Source organism: Sinocyclocheilus rhinocerous, unplaced genomic scaffold (assembly GCF_001515625.1).
Source record: "Sinocyclocheilus rhinocerous isolate Xijiao unplaced genomic scaffold, SAMN03320098_v1.1 scaffold1874, whole genome shotgun sequence".
Classification (NCBI taxonomy): Eukaryota; Metazoa; Chordata; class Actinopteri; order Cypriniformes; family Cyprinidae; genus Sinocyclocheilus; species Sinocyclocheilus rhinocerous.
The window spans coordinates 489,809-506,022 of NW_015626862.1; the positions used below are offsets into that span (position 1 = coordinate 489,809).

At 36.7% G+C, this 16,214-nt stretch overlaps 1 protein-coding gene across 1 annotated transcript in view; it reads left to right on the top strand.

Annotated features, from left to right (window-relative positions):
- LOC107716590 (EH domain-containing protein 3-like) overlaps window positions 1–15,163 on the top strand; it is a 33,664-nt gene extending 18,501 nt beyond the window's left edge. Inside the window, exons 4-6 of the mRNA XM_016523085.1 lie at window positions 7,913–8,325; window positions 12,086–12,250; window positions 12,756–15,163. Coding sequence (XP_016378571.1) covers window positions 7,913–8,325; window positions 12,086–12,250; window positions 12,756–13,283 — 1,106 coding nt within the window. The 3' untranslated portion in view covers window positions 13,284–15,163. The remainder of the gene's footprint in view (window positions 1–7,912; window positions 8,326–12,085; window positions 12,251–12,755) is intronic.
- Window positions 15,164–16,214: the final 1,051 nt, after the last annotated feature.

A 16,214-nucleotide genomic window follows, 5' to 3' on the forward strand; every position in this document is an offset into this window, starting at 1 on the left:
TGTGCTGTTTAATGCATTTGAGACGTTGTGTTTTCCTCAGTGCATAACTGACATGTCAGGTATATTTTTCAAATGTAAATGTTAGAAAGCCATGCAAACATATCCATTTTGCTGTCTGGAGTGGGCGAGGCACGCGAGAGCAACAACCGCAGCTGCACGCATGCACGCTAAACAGACGGAGCGCAATCGAATAGGAGGGCAATAATTCTGAGTAAAATATACATTTTCTGTAATTAGATGCTGTTTCTACTCAGACTTGGTCCCAGACGGCACACCCACAGACCATTCATTATCACTATTTGATGCAAAAAAATTTTTTTTAAATGTTTAAAATACAATGACAAAAATATAAGATTCAACAATAATTAAAAAAAAAAATAGGGATTATAATTCTGAACTTTTCCAGTTTTACCTACTAAATATTTTTAGGCTAGTAATATAATTTGTAATGGAATAATGTATCTAAAGTGCAAAATCCAAGCATTTTCACTTCTTCTAGACTTTTGGGCCCCATTGTACATGTACAGAAACATTTACACTGTCGTTCAAAGTTTTTTTTAAATGTTTTTAGTCTCTGATCCTCACCAATGCTGCATTTATTTGATCATAAATACAGTACATACAGTAATATTGTGAAATATTATGAATTAAAATAACTTTTCTATTTATTTTATTATATTTTAAAATATAATTTATTCCCGTTATGACAAAGCAGAATTTTTCAGCAGCCATCACTCCAGTCTTCAGTGTCACTTGATCTTCAGAAATCATTCTAATATGCTAATTTGCAGATTAAGAAACATTTCTTATTGTTATTGATTTTTAAAAAAACGCAGCCTAATATTTTTAGGGAAAACATTATACTTTTTTCAGGATTCTTTGATGAATACAAGGTTCAAATGAACAGCATTTATTTAAAATAGAAATTTATGTAACATTATAAATGTCTTTACTGTCACTTTTGAACACTTTAATGCATCCTTGCTGAATAAAAGTATCGGATTCTTTAAAAAAATAAAATAAAATCTTACTGAACCCAGTCCTTTAAATGGTAATGTCAGATAGATTCTTCCTGTCAGATGGACGGAGTGGATAATTCTTGACTAAAATAAGCTGCATTATCTACCAGGCTGAATACTGTATTTTATATATAATCATAATTTGGCTAGGTGAGCTTAACTGCATTACCTACAGTATCACTGCAGTAACTAGACCGATCTGAAGCTGTAGTGTTTAGATCATCACCAACACTGAGAGACGGTTCCCCCACCCAGATCACTCCATTAATAACATCTACACAGTTCTGACACCCATCAGCACTTTTTCATGCATCCGTTACAAGAACAGCATCTCACAGAAAGCATTTGCTTATAAACTGCTTTGTCTGACAAACATCAACACAACATCATATATATGGGACCATATGATCCTAGTTACACCTCTGCATAGAGAGTCATTAGTAGAGAATGACCATTAGCTTTATCATTCAACTTTTCATCGCTGTAATTCTGCAGGACCCATCATCCCTTTCTCTCTGGTCTACTCCGTTATCAAGTGTTTGGCAGTGCAGCATGTTTCTGAGCGTGCAGCTGTAAGGCTCTATTGACCGCATTCCAGTGCTGCTCCCAAGAGTGGCTTTATCATTCCCAGCTCTCCTATACCTTCACCACTGGCAGGTGCTGTGAAATAGACCTTATTTCCTCCAGGAAATACTGTCTGCCAAATCCAATCACTGGAGTTGTTCTGTTGTATTATATGTTCAGCTGACTGTACAACAGATGATCGTGGCTCCGGTGTAGGTTTGTAGATAATGTTACGTCCTGTTACGTCCTGTGGACGTATTTGTAAAACGTGTGATTATGGGAGTGATATCATCTATTGGGCATGTTACGTGTTGCATGTGTCTCTCTCTCTCCCTCCCTGTCGCAGACCGCTAATTGGGTTCAGCTGATGCTCATCGTCCATCAGTACTGAGTGGACGCCACAGAAACCCAAGAAGTATAAGACCGCAGAGAAACAAAGCTGAAGCGCTGACGGCAACGCGCTTCACTCTTTGCCCTGATCCAGAAATGTTCTCGGTTGTTCAGCTCAGTGCGACCGAGTGCGGTCTTTATCTCTTAACGTTGTGAATGGATTGCTCAATTGCAAACTATGACAGAGTGTGTGGACGCTACGGGCGTATTTCTCGTATTGATGTTTATTTTGTTTGATTCTTAATTTGTGTAAATATTTTTGTTTGCTTTTTGGAAGCGTTAGGGAGAGGCCATTTTCTTTGAACTTGAGATTTTGCCTATGTTTATGTTAGTCAGGGAGTAAGGTAAGACTCTTGTTATTTTATTTATTTTCATTTGTATAGGTTATTTAAAGCTTTCGTTGATAGTTAGAGAGTTTTGTTTGTTATGTTGGCCTTGCCCTCTCTTGAAGATTTGCTTCCTTTATAATTCTTTTGTTATTAATAAAAAAGCTATTTGTTTAAGTTTGCGTTTGGTGCTTTTCTGGATCAGGGGATTGTTGTGACCGTCAGACCCCTTTTTTTTTCTTTCTTTTTTTTTGTTACAGCCTCACTTACCCCTAGACAAGCAGGGAGGCTTGTAACTATAAGCAGTGGTCATTTAAATCGCTGTTTGTGGTTAAGGTTCATTTAATGGCATTAGAGTTTTGTTGTAGTAGCATGCTGTGTTAAATAACGCCTCGGCTCTGAACCACATAAAGCTCAAAACCACATACCTGCTGCTGTTTGCTTTTAATTGGAAAAAGGTTTGGCTCAGATTGCAACATTATGTTGAAACACCTTGTAGCTATATTTCACTGAAATGAAAAAGTCGTAACTGTTAGTGCTTTTGACGAGCATTTTTAAAGCCTATTGACTTGATTTTTGAACGATGAAAATTCTGCATTAATCTTGGTGTGAATATTTTGTATTTGTTATTTAGTCATATCAGAGTTGGTGTAAATAGACATTTTAAGATCTGAAAATAAGTATTAATTTGCATTGTGTGCAAGACGAAACTGACAATGCGACCAGTGTAGTCTGATTCACAAATTACTCTTATGAGCCAATTCTTTTCAGTGAACCAGTAAAATTCAGCACAATCAGTGTAGTATGATTCATAAATAGATGATTCTCCTGAGCTGTTTTTTTCTTCTTCAGTGAATTGATAACATCCAGCACAACCAGTGTAGTCTGATTCACAAACAAATAACTCTTATGAGCTGGTTCTTTTCAGTGAATCAGTAACATCCAGCACAACTATGATAGGCTAAATCTTACAAGTTCCTTTTTTGTGAATCTAAATACACAGCATGACCAATAGTAGGATTTTTTAGTGAAAAATTAAAAAGGTTGAGTTACCAGTTTGAATCAGTCTGGCAAATCATTCACTAAACTGAATTATTTAGAGCAGTTACTGAATCAACATCCTAACTTAATTGCAAGATATCATTTTTTAATCCATCAGAATGATTCATTTTATGATTATGGTTTTGATTGTGCATGTTCTTTCATTAACATCCTTTTTAGCATCTTCATCATTTCAGGATGTTGCAGAGTGCAAACGCAGCACAGCGTCAACCAAAACTATAAGCAGTGGTCATTTAAATCGCTGTTTGTGGTTAAGGTTCATTTAATGGCATTAGAGTTTTGTTGTAGTAGCATGCTGTGTTAAATAACGCCTCGGCTCTGAACCACATAAAGCTCAAAACCACATACCTGCTGCTGTTTGCTTTTAATTGGAAAAAGGTTTGGCTCAGATTGCAACATTATGTTGAAACACCTTGTAGCTATATTTCACTGAAATGAAAAAGTCGTAACTGTTAGTGCTTTTGACGAGCATTTTTAAAGCCTATTGACTTGATTTTTGAACGATGAAAATTCTGCATTAATCTTGGTGTGAATATTTTGTATTTGTTATTTAGTCATATCAGAGTTGGTGTAAATAGACATTTTAAGATCTGAAAATAAGTATTAATTTGCATTGTGTGCAAGACGAAACTGACAATGCGACCAGTGTAGTCTGATTCACAAATTACTCTTATGAGCCAATTCTTTTCAGTGAACCAGTAAAATTCAGCACAATCAGTGTAGTATGATTCATAAATAGATGATTCTCCTGAGCTGTTTTTTTTCTTCTTCAGTGAATTGATAACATTCAGCACAACCAGTGTAGTCTGATTCACAAACAAATAACTCTTATGAGCTGGTTCTTTTCAGTGAATCAGTAACATCCAGCACAGCTACGATAGGCTAAATCTTACAAGTTCCTTTTTTGTGAATCTAAATACACAGCATGACCAATAGTAGGATTTTTTAGTGAAAAATTAAAAAGGTTGAGTTACCAGTTTGAATCAGTCTGGCAAATCATTCACTAAACTGAATTATTTAGAGCAGTTACTGAATCAACATCCTAACTTAATTGCAAGATATCATTTTTTAATCCATCAGAATGATTCATTTTATGATTATGGTTTTGATTGTGCATGTTCTTTCATTAACATCCTTTTTAGCATCTTCATCATTTCAGGATGTTGCAGAGTGCAAACGCAGCACAGCGTCAACCAAAACCATTTCCTTTTTTTCATGTTCTTTTATTCATATCTCCCTTTTGTTTTTTCATCAGTTCATACCAGACTGTTTTGCTTTCTAGTGCCATAAACTACATAAACTTTCACTTCTGTCATTCAAGGAAGAATCTGAGACATTTCTAATAATTTTTTCCTGTGTTACTGTAATTTGACATCTTTGTATTTTTCTCTCCCCATGAACAGTTGCTACAGAAGATGGCTTTGGTTATAGCTTCCTGCGTAAATGTCCATATGGAGGTATTGTAGATACTGCCAAACTACTTTTAACACCTGCAGCTTATTATGCCAATGAAGTTCCAGCACCACTCGACACCAGACGTGCTGTGAAATCACAGGGCCTCCTGAAATTAACCCTCAGATCTGTCCCTCTGCAACAATATAATCACAGCTGTAATACCGAGCCCAGTTTCACTGCTGTTATTGTCCTGCTCTCAATGACACTGTCTCGTGTGTCTTTTACTGTAGATGTTATCTTTCTTAGACCTTTATTGAGTTGGCTAGTCCCAGTCTGAAGTTACGACAATTCTGGATAGAGATCTATAAGTTGTTGAAAAGACAAACCACACTATTGCAGGTGACAATAAAGCTTCCCCATGTGAAACTGCAAAATCGGAAGGGATGGTCCACCCCATTCCTGTAGGCATGGGATCTTCCTGTGGAAGAAATGGCTATGTCTGCCATATTCCATGTCACTGATTTGAAATATTAACAGACTAATTCCTCCCAGCAGAACTGCCAGCTTTGGAAATGTACTCCTTTTCAGTCAGGGTCATGCCAAAAAATGCTTGGGTATGAAGGAAGCGCACTGACGGTGTAACTGTTGATAATCTGGATGTTGTTACAGAAGATGTACATCAGAACAAACAAAAAAACCAGCTTGACTCAACAGCAGAGCCTGGTCAGAATCATCAATCATTACCTTTCCTCCTTTCAGATGTCTTTCAACTTAATTATCCAGGGTGGAAAATTACAACATTACAAAAGTTTATTCATAAACCATTTTTTCCAACAGGTGTGTCCAAACTAGTTGAAAAAGTAGAGCCAAAAACTTAAAACGTACAAAAAAAATCTAATTAAAATATGAATATCATAATGAATACTAATAGTATATAAATAATACTACAATTGATATACTGGTATTGTATTTCGGAATATTTTGAATTATCTTTTCTGTACATTTTAGGTTTTCATTTTAATTTTAGTTTAAGCTTCAGTGTTGTCATTTTTTGGCTTTTTAAGTTATTTCTATGTAGCTTTAATTTATTTTTATTTCAGTTAGTTGCCAGCGTTTCTCATTTTTTCATGTAATGTTTATATTTTATTTATTTATGCTTCATTTGATTTAGCAAAAAAATAATAGTAATAATTTTAATTTTAGTAAACAATAACATCACTGAGCAGAGCAAATGTAGGCATGTAGTGTAGAGGTGGACCAAGGGGACAAAAAAAAAAATATATGTGTGTACTGATAGTTTATCTTTTCAAGGTTTTTCTTCTGTCAGTGTGAACTTTGTTTTCTCTAGCAAGGTTATGATTTTCTTGTCACGAGCACATGTTGTCCTAACCGGTTGCTATGGGATAGTATTTTGTCTGTCCCCACTAAAAGCAAAAATTCTGCACAATAAAAGTCTCCTGTTGAGGCTGGTTCGGACACAACAGCAGGGCTTTTGATTCATTTAGCAGTATTGCATTGTCATAACCTTTTTCTGTACTCTGTTGCATAGCAGCAACGCAAATAGATTTGGAGATATCATAACATGCATTACAAAATTAATTAGACCACAGCATTAGGTTTCATTTGCAGGATTCTGGCTTTCTTGGCTGAGTTAGTAGTCTACCCCTTCCCAAATCTCAGCAGCTAGGGAGTTGAATGTGCAGTCACCCAGATAATGCAAAAGCTAGTTTTACGCTCCTTCACAAGAGTTTGCAGCTCTTTAAAAGGGATAGTTCACCCAAAAATGAAAATTATGTCATTAATTACTCACCCTCATGTTGTTCCAAACCCGTAAGACCTCCGTTCGTCTTCGGAACACAAATTAAGATATTTTTGATGGAATCTGAGAGCTCTCTGACCCTCCCATAGACAGCAGGGATCCTTACACGATCAAGGTCCAGAAACGTAGCAAGGAGATCTAGTGCCATTTTGGAGAGTATCCACTGAATAAATTGCGTATGCTGTTTTGTGTCAGCTGCGCCACGCGGATACGTTGTTTTCGTTCAAATCAAAGCATAAACGACGTATCCGCGTGGCACAGCTGACACAGCTTTTTTTCTTTTGTGCACAAAAAGTATTCTCGTAGCTAAAATTACGGTTGAACCCCTGATGTCACATGGATTACTTCCTTGCTACATTTCTGGACCTTGATCGTGTAAGGATCGTGTAAGGATCCTTGCTGTCTATGGGAGGGTCAGAGAGCTCTCAGATTCCATCAAAAATATCTTAATTTGTGTTGAGGTCTTACGGGTTTGGAACAACATGAGGGTGAGTAAATAATGACAGAATTTTCATTTTTGGGTGAACTATCCCTTTAAAATGAGAGCCAGACTCAAAAACAGCCATTCTGAATCATACAGACATTGCATGCATACATCATACATAGAAAAAAAAATTCTATATTTAATACAAAATTCACCATATGCATGTTCATACACTTATAAATACTTCTAAGTACAGTATTTTAAATTATCATGGGAAAAAATACTGTTTATATTGATGTAGATATTATTATTTTGATATACTGTCTGCATGCTTTGCCACCCTGTTTAGTATGCTTAATATGCTTCATGTTTATTTATATGTGTATATGCAGCATACACTAAGCCCAAGAAAAATTTCGGAACTCAGAATTTGTGCTCTGCATTTAATCCATCCAAGTATACACACACACCCCAACGGGGAGCAGTTGGGGGTTCGGTGCCTTGCTCAAGGGTTTAACCTCAGTCGTGGTATTGAGGGTGGAAGGGAGCGCTGGTTATTCACTCCCCCCACCTACAATCCCTGCCAGACCTGAGACTCGAACCTGTGACCTTTGGGTTACAAGTCCGACTCTCTGTCCGTTAGGCCACGACTGCCCTGAAGTTAAGCTGCAGAAGCCATTTACTGGCAGACATTAGATCATAAAAACCACAACAGGCCCGAGCATTTTAATGATACTTGGAAGAGAGTCAGCAGCTTCAGTACTGTTGAGCGCCAAGTCTAACAAGGTCATTTTGCCCGTACTGATTGGCTGGCTGCCTCTCTGCCCTCGTGCAAGCATCCATCCGGTGCGAAAGCTTTGTGAACCGTAAATACTGGACAGGATATCAATCTCTTTTCCAATCTCTCCTTCAGGCTATGACTTCGCTGCAGTGTTGGAGTGGTTCGCCGAACGCGTGGACCGCATCATTCTGCTGTTCGACGCCCATAAGCTCGACATCTCAGACGAGTTCTCGGAGGTCATCAAGGCCCTCAAGAACCATGAGGACAAGATCCGCGTTGTGCTCAACAAGGCCGACCAGATCGAGACGCAGCAGTTAATGCGCGTCTACGGCGCCCTCATGTGGTCGCTGGGGAAGATTGTCAACACACCTGAGGTGATTCGTGTCTACATCGGCTCTTTTTGGTCGCATCCGTTACTGATTCCAGACAATCGCAAACTGTTTGAGGCGGAAGAGAAAGACCTGTTCAAGGATATCCAGTCACTGCCCCGTAACGCCGCCCTTCGCAAGCTCAACGATCTGATCAAAAGAGCTCGTCTTGCTAAGGTAAAATTCTATTACGTTAGCCTTTGAGATTTGACATGTAGCCTACCAAAAAATGACCCACCTAGACTGTTAATAAGGTTATTTCTACAGTATAAGTTAAGACTCTGGAATTAGCATATAAATAAATGAAGTCATTGTTATTCTTCACTGTTCTTCATTATTCTTCATTGTTATTCTTCAAGTCACTGTTATTCTTTCCTCAGAATACAAAATAATAAATTTGAATAATCTCTTTATGCAGCTCTTTTTCAAACAATAGTTCATAGTTACCATGGCTTTGAAAATAAAAAAAGCAGTCAGCACTACGAACTCCTCTTGTATATGGAAAAGAGTGTGTTGCACAGAAAAAATAACAGCATTGGAACATCAGACAATAATGACAGAATGTTCCTTTTTGGGTGAACTAATCCTTTAAGTTCCAAAGTCTTGGAAAGTTCTGAACCAAACCACTCCTGAAACCAGACCAGGAAACAACTAACAAACTGCTCAAAGTTTGGCTAGCAAATTTTGTTAAAAGCAAAACAAGCACTTATGGATTTATATGTTGATTTTCAAGGGAAAATATTTAGTGTGTGATTCAGAATAAAAGGTATCTTTTTCTTAATTTATTTAGTTGAGATGCTGTGTGAATGCTGTTGTCGTTCCAACATGTTTTTGATGTGGTACAGCATATAGCTCTAGTATAAAAGTAATAGCAGTGACATGCACTTTGTGTGTTTACAGGCCTTTTGTCTGTCTGGTCTTGCAGACTTTGCCCAAGTAATGAGGCCATTTTCCAAACTGTAGTCTGCTGATGTGGCTCTGTGAATGACCCTGATGTTTGCCTACATTTTTTATCAAGACTGAACTCAGAGTAGTGTTAATTTTGTCAGCTATTTTTAATTTAGGCTTAGTATTAGTCCTGTGTCAAATGTAACTTTTAGTTTTTATCATATTTAGTCAACTTGTCCTGTTTTAGTCTTAGTCAAGTTTTAGTCGACTAAATGTCTGAGAATTTTAGTCTAGTTTTAGTCAGTGGAAAATTACACATTTTCATCTTACTGTATAATGGTTAAAATTATGAAAAATATATATTATTTTGCTCAATTTTAATTGCAATGATTGTTGTCATTTGGGACATTTCATCAGAAGTTGCTCTTTCACCAACAGACACAAATCAATAGAATATCGACTCGTTTGCATGGTTTATTTGACCTCATCTAACGTTAGTGTACAGATTTATAACAGGATATCAATTAGAGGCTAAATAAACACCAAAGACTTCAGATATACACTCGCCCTGTCTACGTTATGAAAACTGGCGTAACAAAAACCTACTCTCAAATATTATAACAGAGAAATTCCTAATAGTAATTCCAATCATTCCAAATTGCATTAATGTTTCTCTTTTAAAACAATGGCAAAAATACTTATTGCTGCACAGAGGTTGCGTAAGAAACATTACAATCCGCAACCTATGGTGGCCGAGAAGTACAAAGCAAATCACAATACTGAAAACAAAATAACAAATTACAAACGCAAATGCAAGTCTAAAAAACAAAATAACAATTCAGAAAGCACAACAACAATTCAGAAAACATTATAACAAGTCAGAAAACACAACGACAAATCCGAAAACAAATTAACAAGTCAGAAACCACTATCGCAAACAATACAGTCGAGATCCCTGACAGAACACAGACTGGCTGAATGACACTTTAATGTAAGCAGAATACCTCAAATGGAGATCGCTGAACTCCAGCTTACTTGTACAGTACTGTATGTTGGTGTTTTCAGATCACGACGCCTCCGCAGAGAGAGCGCGTGTGAATGGTTGCCAGATTGCATAAAGCAAAAAGCCAGGCAGAGTAGCCTACATATCCATTTAACAGAAAAGCTCTGATTGGGGGATTTGAGATCTGATATCTGGCAACCGCAAACATGAACGCTCGCATAATAGTCTTGTACAGCAGTCTGAAATGTTTTGGCTCCACTTTTTTCAACAAAAATAAAAAGGTTTTGGTAAAGTTTTTGTTTTTTTAGCTACATTTTAGTCTCGTCTTTTTTCGTCAACGATATCGCATGTTCATTTAGTCTCAGTTATCGTTTAATGACCTTATTACCATCTCGTCGTCGTCTCGTTTTCGTCAGGGGAAAAAAACTCATTGACGAACATTTTTCGTCATAGTTTTCGTTAACGAAATTAACACTAACTCAAGGTCATTGATTTTTTTTTCTCACATAATATTTGCCTCTACAGTAATTTTGAAACCAAGCTTGATTCAGCTATATTTAAGGCCTGTTTTTGTATATATACTGTATGTTCTGTATAAAGAACATTATCAAGTAGTCATATATCTGTCTGTCTGTCCCTTTCTTTGTATATACAATAAATGTGAATATATGTCAATACATATATTGAACATGCAAGTCATACAAGATACTGGTTGTGCAGGTAATCAGCTACATCTGAAAAACTAGACCAGAAAATGCAAAGAAAGCCCTTGACTTTGACTCAGAGGTCAGATGATTAGTGGGGATTGTTAAATGTGCTGAAAGATACTGAGGGATCATGACTCATAATGTAATTCCTCATAAAGACATGGTTATAAATAACCTTGAGTGATCTTACAGTCTTCCTTACTTTGATTACTTATTATAAAATATCACGTCTAAAGGAAGTTCACTCAAATATGTTGTCATGCAGGGGCAGCGGACGGGGTAATAGTGTAACAGGGGCTTGGATGTTATAAGTTGCACTGAGTAAATACAGTACAGCTGGATAAAACAAAAACTGTGTCAGTCTTCATTTCAGGCTGCAAAGCAACAAAATGTGATTATTTTAAAGGGGGGTGATTCTTTTCTATACCCACTGTATAAAAGAACAATAACATGGGTAGTCAAACATAAAGCTGTCATTTATAAGGAAACTGAAACACTCTGATGTCGTTTCATTTATGTCTGAAATCCTTTATTATCCCCATCAGTACAAATGTTGCTCAAAACACATGGGCTATAGAGACCCCCTCTGGAAGAGGAGGTGTTGGGGACTGTCAGTGCTGGTCACTTGTCAAACTCAATTTAAATCTCCAGATCCAGCTGGATGCATTGTAAAAGAACATTTAAGTTCTCTCCCTGTCCCTCACCCTGATCATACAGATGTGCTTCCCCTCCTGTCATCATTTATGCAGTCACCTTCCTTCCGCCCGGGGGCCAAGCAGACGATTTATTTAGTAGCTTGTGTATTCTTGCTACTATCCAGTTTCATAATGAATGTTATAACAAATTTGGGTTGCATACAGTGGTCAAAATCTGCATCTTTTTATATTCAATGTCTCAATTTGTTGTCGGTTAGAAAACCAATAAGAGTATAGAATCTAAAGCAGCCTGTGAAAAACATGTTCAGGTCATATTACATCCCAAAAAATTAACCCTGTTTTATGATCTTTTTTCACTGTAATTAACCTCATTCACATATAAAATTCACATGCAAAAATTACAGAATGCCAACTAGATTGACCAATCAAAACCATGTATTCCAGACTGTTTTTTTATATAAAAATGTTAATTATGAAAATGTCACAATAGAATTGTATTTATTTATGAAATAAGGAATTGTATTTATTATAGCTTTTGAGTGACTCACAAAGGTTATTTATACAAAAGGTTTATTTTATTTTATTTTTGTGATAAATACAACCCAGACATGCTCTTTGTAATTGTGATGTACTGATTTTTGCTCTATAAACTTAAAAGGAGCTTTGCTTTTGTGCTCTCACAGGTCCATGCATACATCATTAGCTCCTTGAAAAAAGAGATGCCCTCAGTCTTTGGGAAGGACAACAAAAAGAAGGAGCTGATTAACAGCTTGGGCGAGATCTACAGTCGCATTGAGAGGGAGCACCAGATTTCCCCGGGAGACTTCCCTAATCTTAAGAAAATGCAGGTAAGGTCAATTTAGCCAACAAAGATTGAGGCTGACTCAAGAATGCTTCACTGGGACTTCTAAAGGGTCTTTGAGTGCACATTCAAAATCAGCATAATTTGTCCCACATTTTTTACATCAACAAACAGCTATATAAATTTCAGCTTTGGGTGGACCTCTCCAAACCTGATGACGTGGCTTTTCTATTGTTAAAAAAAAACACTTGAGTAAAAATGCTGTTTAGATTACTGTTACTTTTATACAACAGTTCTATAAACAAATGAATATTGAGTAATTTGCGTTTAAGACAAAATTTGGCTAGTTAGTTTGTATGTTTCTTCTCCGCCAATGAAACTATTTCCAAAAGAAGCCAAAGCATCAAGCATCAACAGCCTGACACAGCCTGTCTGGAACAGAGTATGTGAAGGGAGTGGAGCTGGTTTACCCTGGAAATATCAACAGATGTTGACAGGATCTTTTGGTACATCCTACAGTGTTTTTTCTTGCTTTCTTTCCCACTGAATAGGATCAGCTTCAAGCACAAGATCTGAACAAGTTTCACCCTCTGAAAATGAAGCTATTGGACACCGTGGATGACATGCTGGCCCACGACATTGCCCAGCTTATGGTTCTGGTGCGCCAGGAGGAGACGCAGCACCCCAACCAGGTGGTGAAGGGCGGTGCCTTCGAGGGAACCATGAATGGGCCGTTCGGACACGGATATGGCGAGGGAGCCGGCGAGGGCATTGATGAAGTCGAATGGGTGGTGGCACGTGACAAACCTATGTATGATGAAATCTTCTACACTCTCTCACCCGTCAATGGAAAAGTGACTGGAGCCAATGCCAAGAAGGAGATGGTGAAGTCCAAGCTGCCAAACACTGTGCTGGGTAAGATCTGGAAACTGGCTGACATTGATAACGATGGGATGCTCGATGACGAGGAGTTTGCCTTGGCCAATCACCTGATCAAGGTCAAACTAGAAGGTCACGAGCTTCCAAGCGAACTGCCCGCTCATCTTGTGCCGCCCTCCAAAAGAAAGGTTCCAGAGTAAGATTGTTTTGGAATTGGGATCAATTTGGGGAAAGCATAAAGTTTGAATTTAGGTTGCAGCTGAATTATTGATGGCTGGACGACTAGCAAGAATGGATTTGAAAATTACCCACCTCAACTCTTTTGACCTGTGTTTGTAATTTTTAGTTTAGTTTTATTTTTCATGAACAAATTGTGCTGTCTGCAGTGTTTAAAAATGTTTTATGTGTGCTTTCAGACTTTAAGTCGTATTTTTATGCCATCATTTCAATTTCATCTGTTCGGCTATCATGACTATAACACTGTCCTAACCAGACATGTTGCGATAAAAGATATTAAATGTAAAGCAGTACATTTTGTCGATCGCATGATTTCAGTTTCTGTGACAATTTGCTTGCTAGCCTTTCCCACAGTGAAATCTCATTGGTTTAAAAAATCTACTTCAGGTAATTACATTAAACATAAACTCTTTTCTGATTGGTTGTCATTGTGTCACGTTGCATAGCTGTTTTGTTTTCAGATGATTACTTGTTGCATTGTGTCTGGTTAGGAAACGCTAAAATTCTTTACAAATGTATTTCACTTTCACACTCAATTTACACTACTGTTCAAAATTGTAGAGTCAATACGTTGCTAAGACTGCATTTATTTTGATCAAAAGTTATAGTGAAAACAGTAATATTGTGAAATAATATTACAATTCAAGACAACTATTTTCCAATTTAATCTATTTTGAAATGTAATTTATTACTGTGATGGAAAATCTGAATTTTCAGAAGCCGTTATTTCTGTTACCAGCCGTCTTCCATGTCACGTGATCCTTTAGAAATCATAATATCACTGACCCCAAACTTTTAAACAGTAGTGTATATCAGACTGATCTGTGTCTCAGGAGGGGCGAGACATTAATTAATGCAGAAAAACATGAATCTTTATTCTAAATCTTTGTATCAGTTGTATTCTATTGTTAAAATCTAGCAAGAAAAGCGAAATTCCTTTTAGAAGTAGGTGTAACTGTATTCTCTTCTCGTTAAGGCAGCATCTTTAATGAATGCGAGTCCTTTCTAGCCTGACCTAGAGACTGTTAAAACTGTATAGCCGTCACGTCAGAAGATTCAGTGTTTAGTGTTCTTGATGGACCCGTAGAGCTAGTATCCTTGTCAGTAGTCTACTGTAAATGTTAATGCCTAACATGTCTAAACTAACTAGGGTAATAGTAGTGTTTATATAATTCCCATCTGATTTCCAAAGAATTAAAAAGAATGATGCCGCAAAACAGCTTTATTCAAGTGATGTGAGCTCTTTCTGAGCATTTCTGTGTTCACATGCTCATTGAAAGAGCAGTGGCTTTGGATCTAAATATGTATTTAGTCATATTATATCAGCATTTAATGATTTAATGAACTCTTTACCTCTATATCCACCCCTTGCCAAGCAGTTATCTAGAGCTATCGCATTTTCTCATGCAGATTTTTAGGATCTGAACGTGAATTGATAGAATTTCATGCACTGAACTAAATGATCGTTAAAGGGGTAGTTTACTCAAAAAATGACACTTCTGTCACTGTTTACTCACCCTCATGTCATTTCAAATGGTTGATAAAAAAAGGAGATTTTTAGCAAAATAGTCACACTGCTCTTTTCTATACAAGATAAAGAAATTACCATAAAAGTAGTTAGATATGACTTATATACTATATCCAAGTCTTCTGAAGCCATGTGATAGCATTGTGGAAAGAAAAAGCTCAAATTTAAATGATTATTTGCTGAAAATTGTCATGTATGTACATATTGTAATTTGGCTTCTCATGATCAGTTACAAGACATACTGACGTTTGGTGTCATTGACAGTTCACCCAAAAATGACAATTCTGTCATTTACTCACCCTCATGTTGTTTCAAACCTGTATGACTTTCTGCAGAACACAAAAGAAGATGTTTTGAAGAATGTTGGTAACTAAACTGTTTCGGTTCCATTGTATGGACAAAAAATCCAATGTAAATCAATGGGAAGCAAAATGGTTTGGTTATCAATGTTCTTGAGAAATATTCTTCTGTGTTCGGCAGAAAAAAGAAATGGAGCGACATGAGAGTGAGGTGACATTTTTGGGTGGACTATCCCTTTTTTTTAAAGAAAAAAAAATACTCATTTGGACACAACTAAAGGACGACAGGATTTTTACTTTTTGGTATACTGTTCCTTTAAATGTGATCTGCTTTGATGCCCATTTGCTTATGTGAAATATCTCCACTGATATCTAACTAAACCTCTAAGCCTGTTTAGTCAATCAATTAAAACTATAAGCTGCCTCGCTGCCTTGAGACACACCCGCCTCAATCAGATTTGTGACACTAGAGATGTCGTATTCTACAATACCATTACATGCTCATAAAAATAAACTGGCATTCTTCAAAGACTTTCATTAATGCTCCATGCACAGTTTGATGTGAGTCTCAAATGAAAAAATCCAGATTCATAATGTTTGCACATCAGATTTTGTATTTTTTATTTTTTGGCCATGATGTAGGGTTGTGCATTTGTGCGTTTGACCAAGTATGTACATGTATAAGGGTGCAATTTGGTTTGCAAATGTATTGTGAAGTAGTCTGTGTATGTGTGCTTGTTGCTCATTGTGTTTTCACCAGTGTGGACAGACTATGTGAGACACTACTGTTCAGAAAGGTGGACATTATTCAACTTAATAAAGATCTAACTCATTTAAAAGTCCTTTGTATTCGGGTTTTCTGTTTGAGTCTTGTTGTTACGTCTTGACTTAATTTATTCCAGATTAAAATACTATTTTTACTCTGCTCTTTTTACTTACTTCAAAAAAAAAAAAAAGCTTCTGGATTCTTGGTTGGTGATTTTTTTGTTTTATACATATTTATTATTATTATTATTATTATTATTATTTTGACTTTTAAACAGTGCAATTTTCATGCAATTATTCAT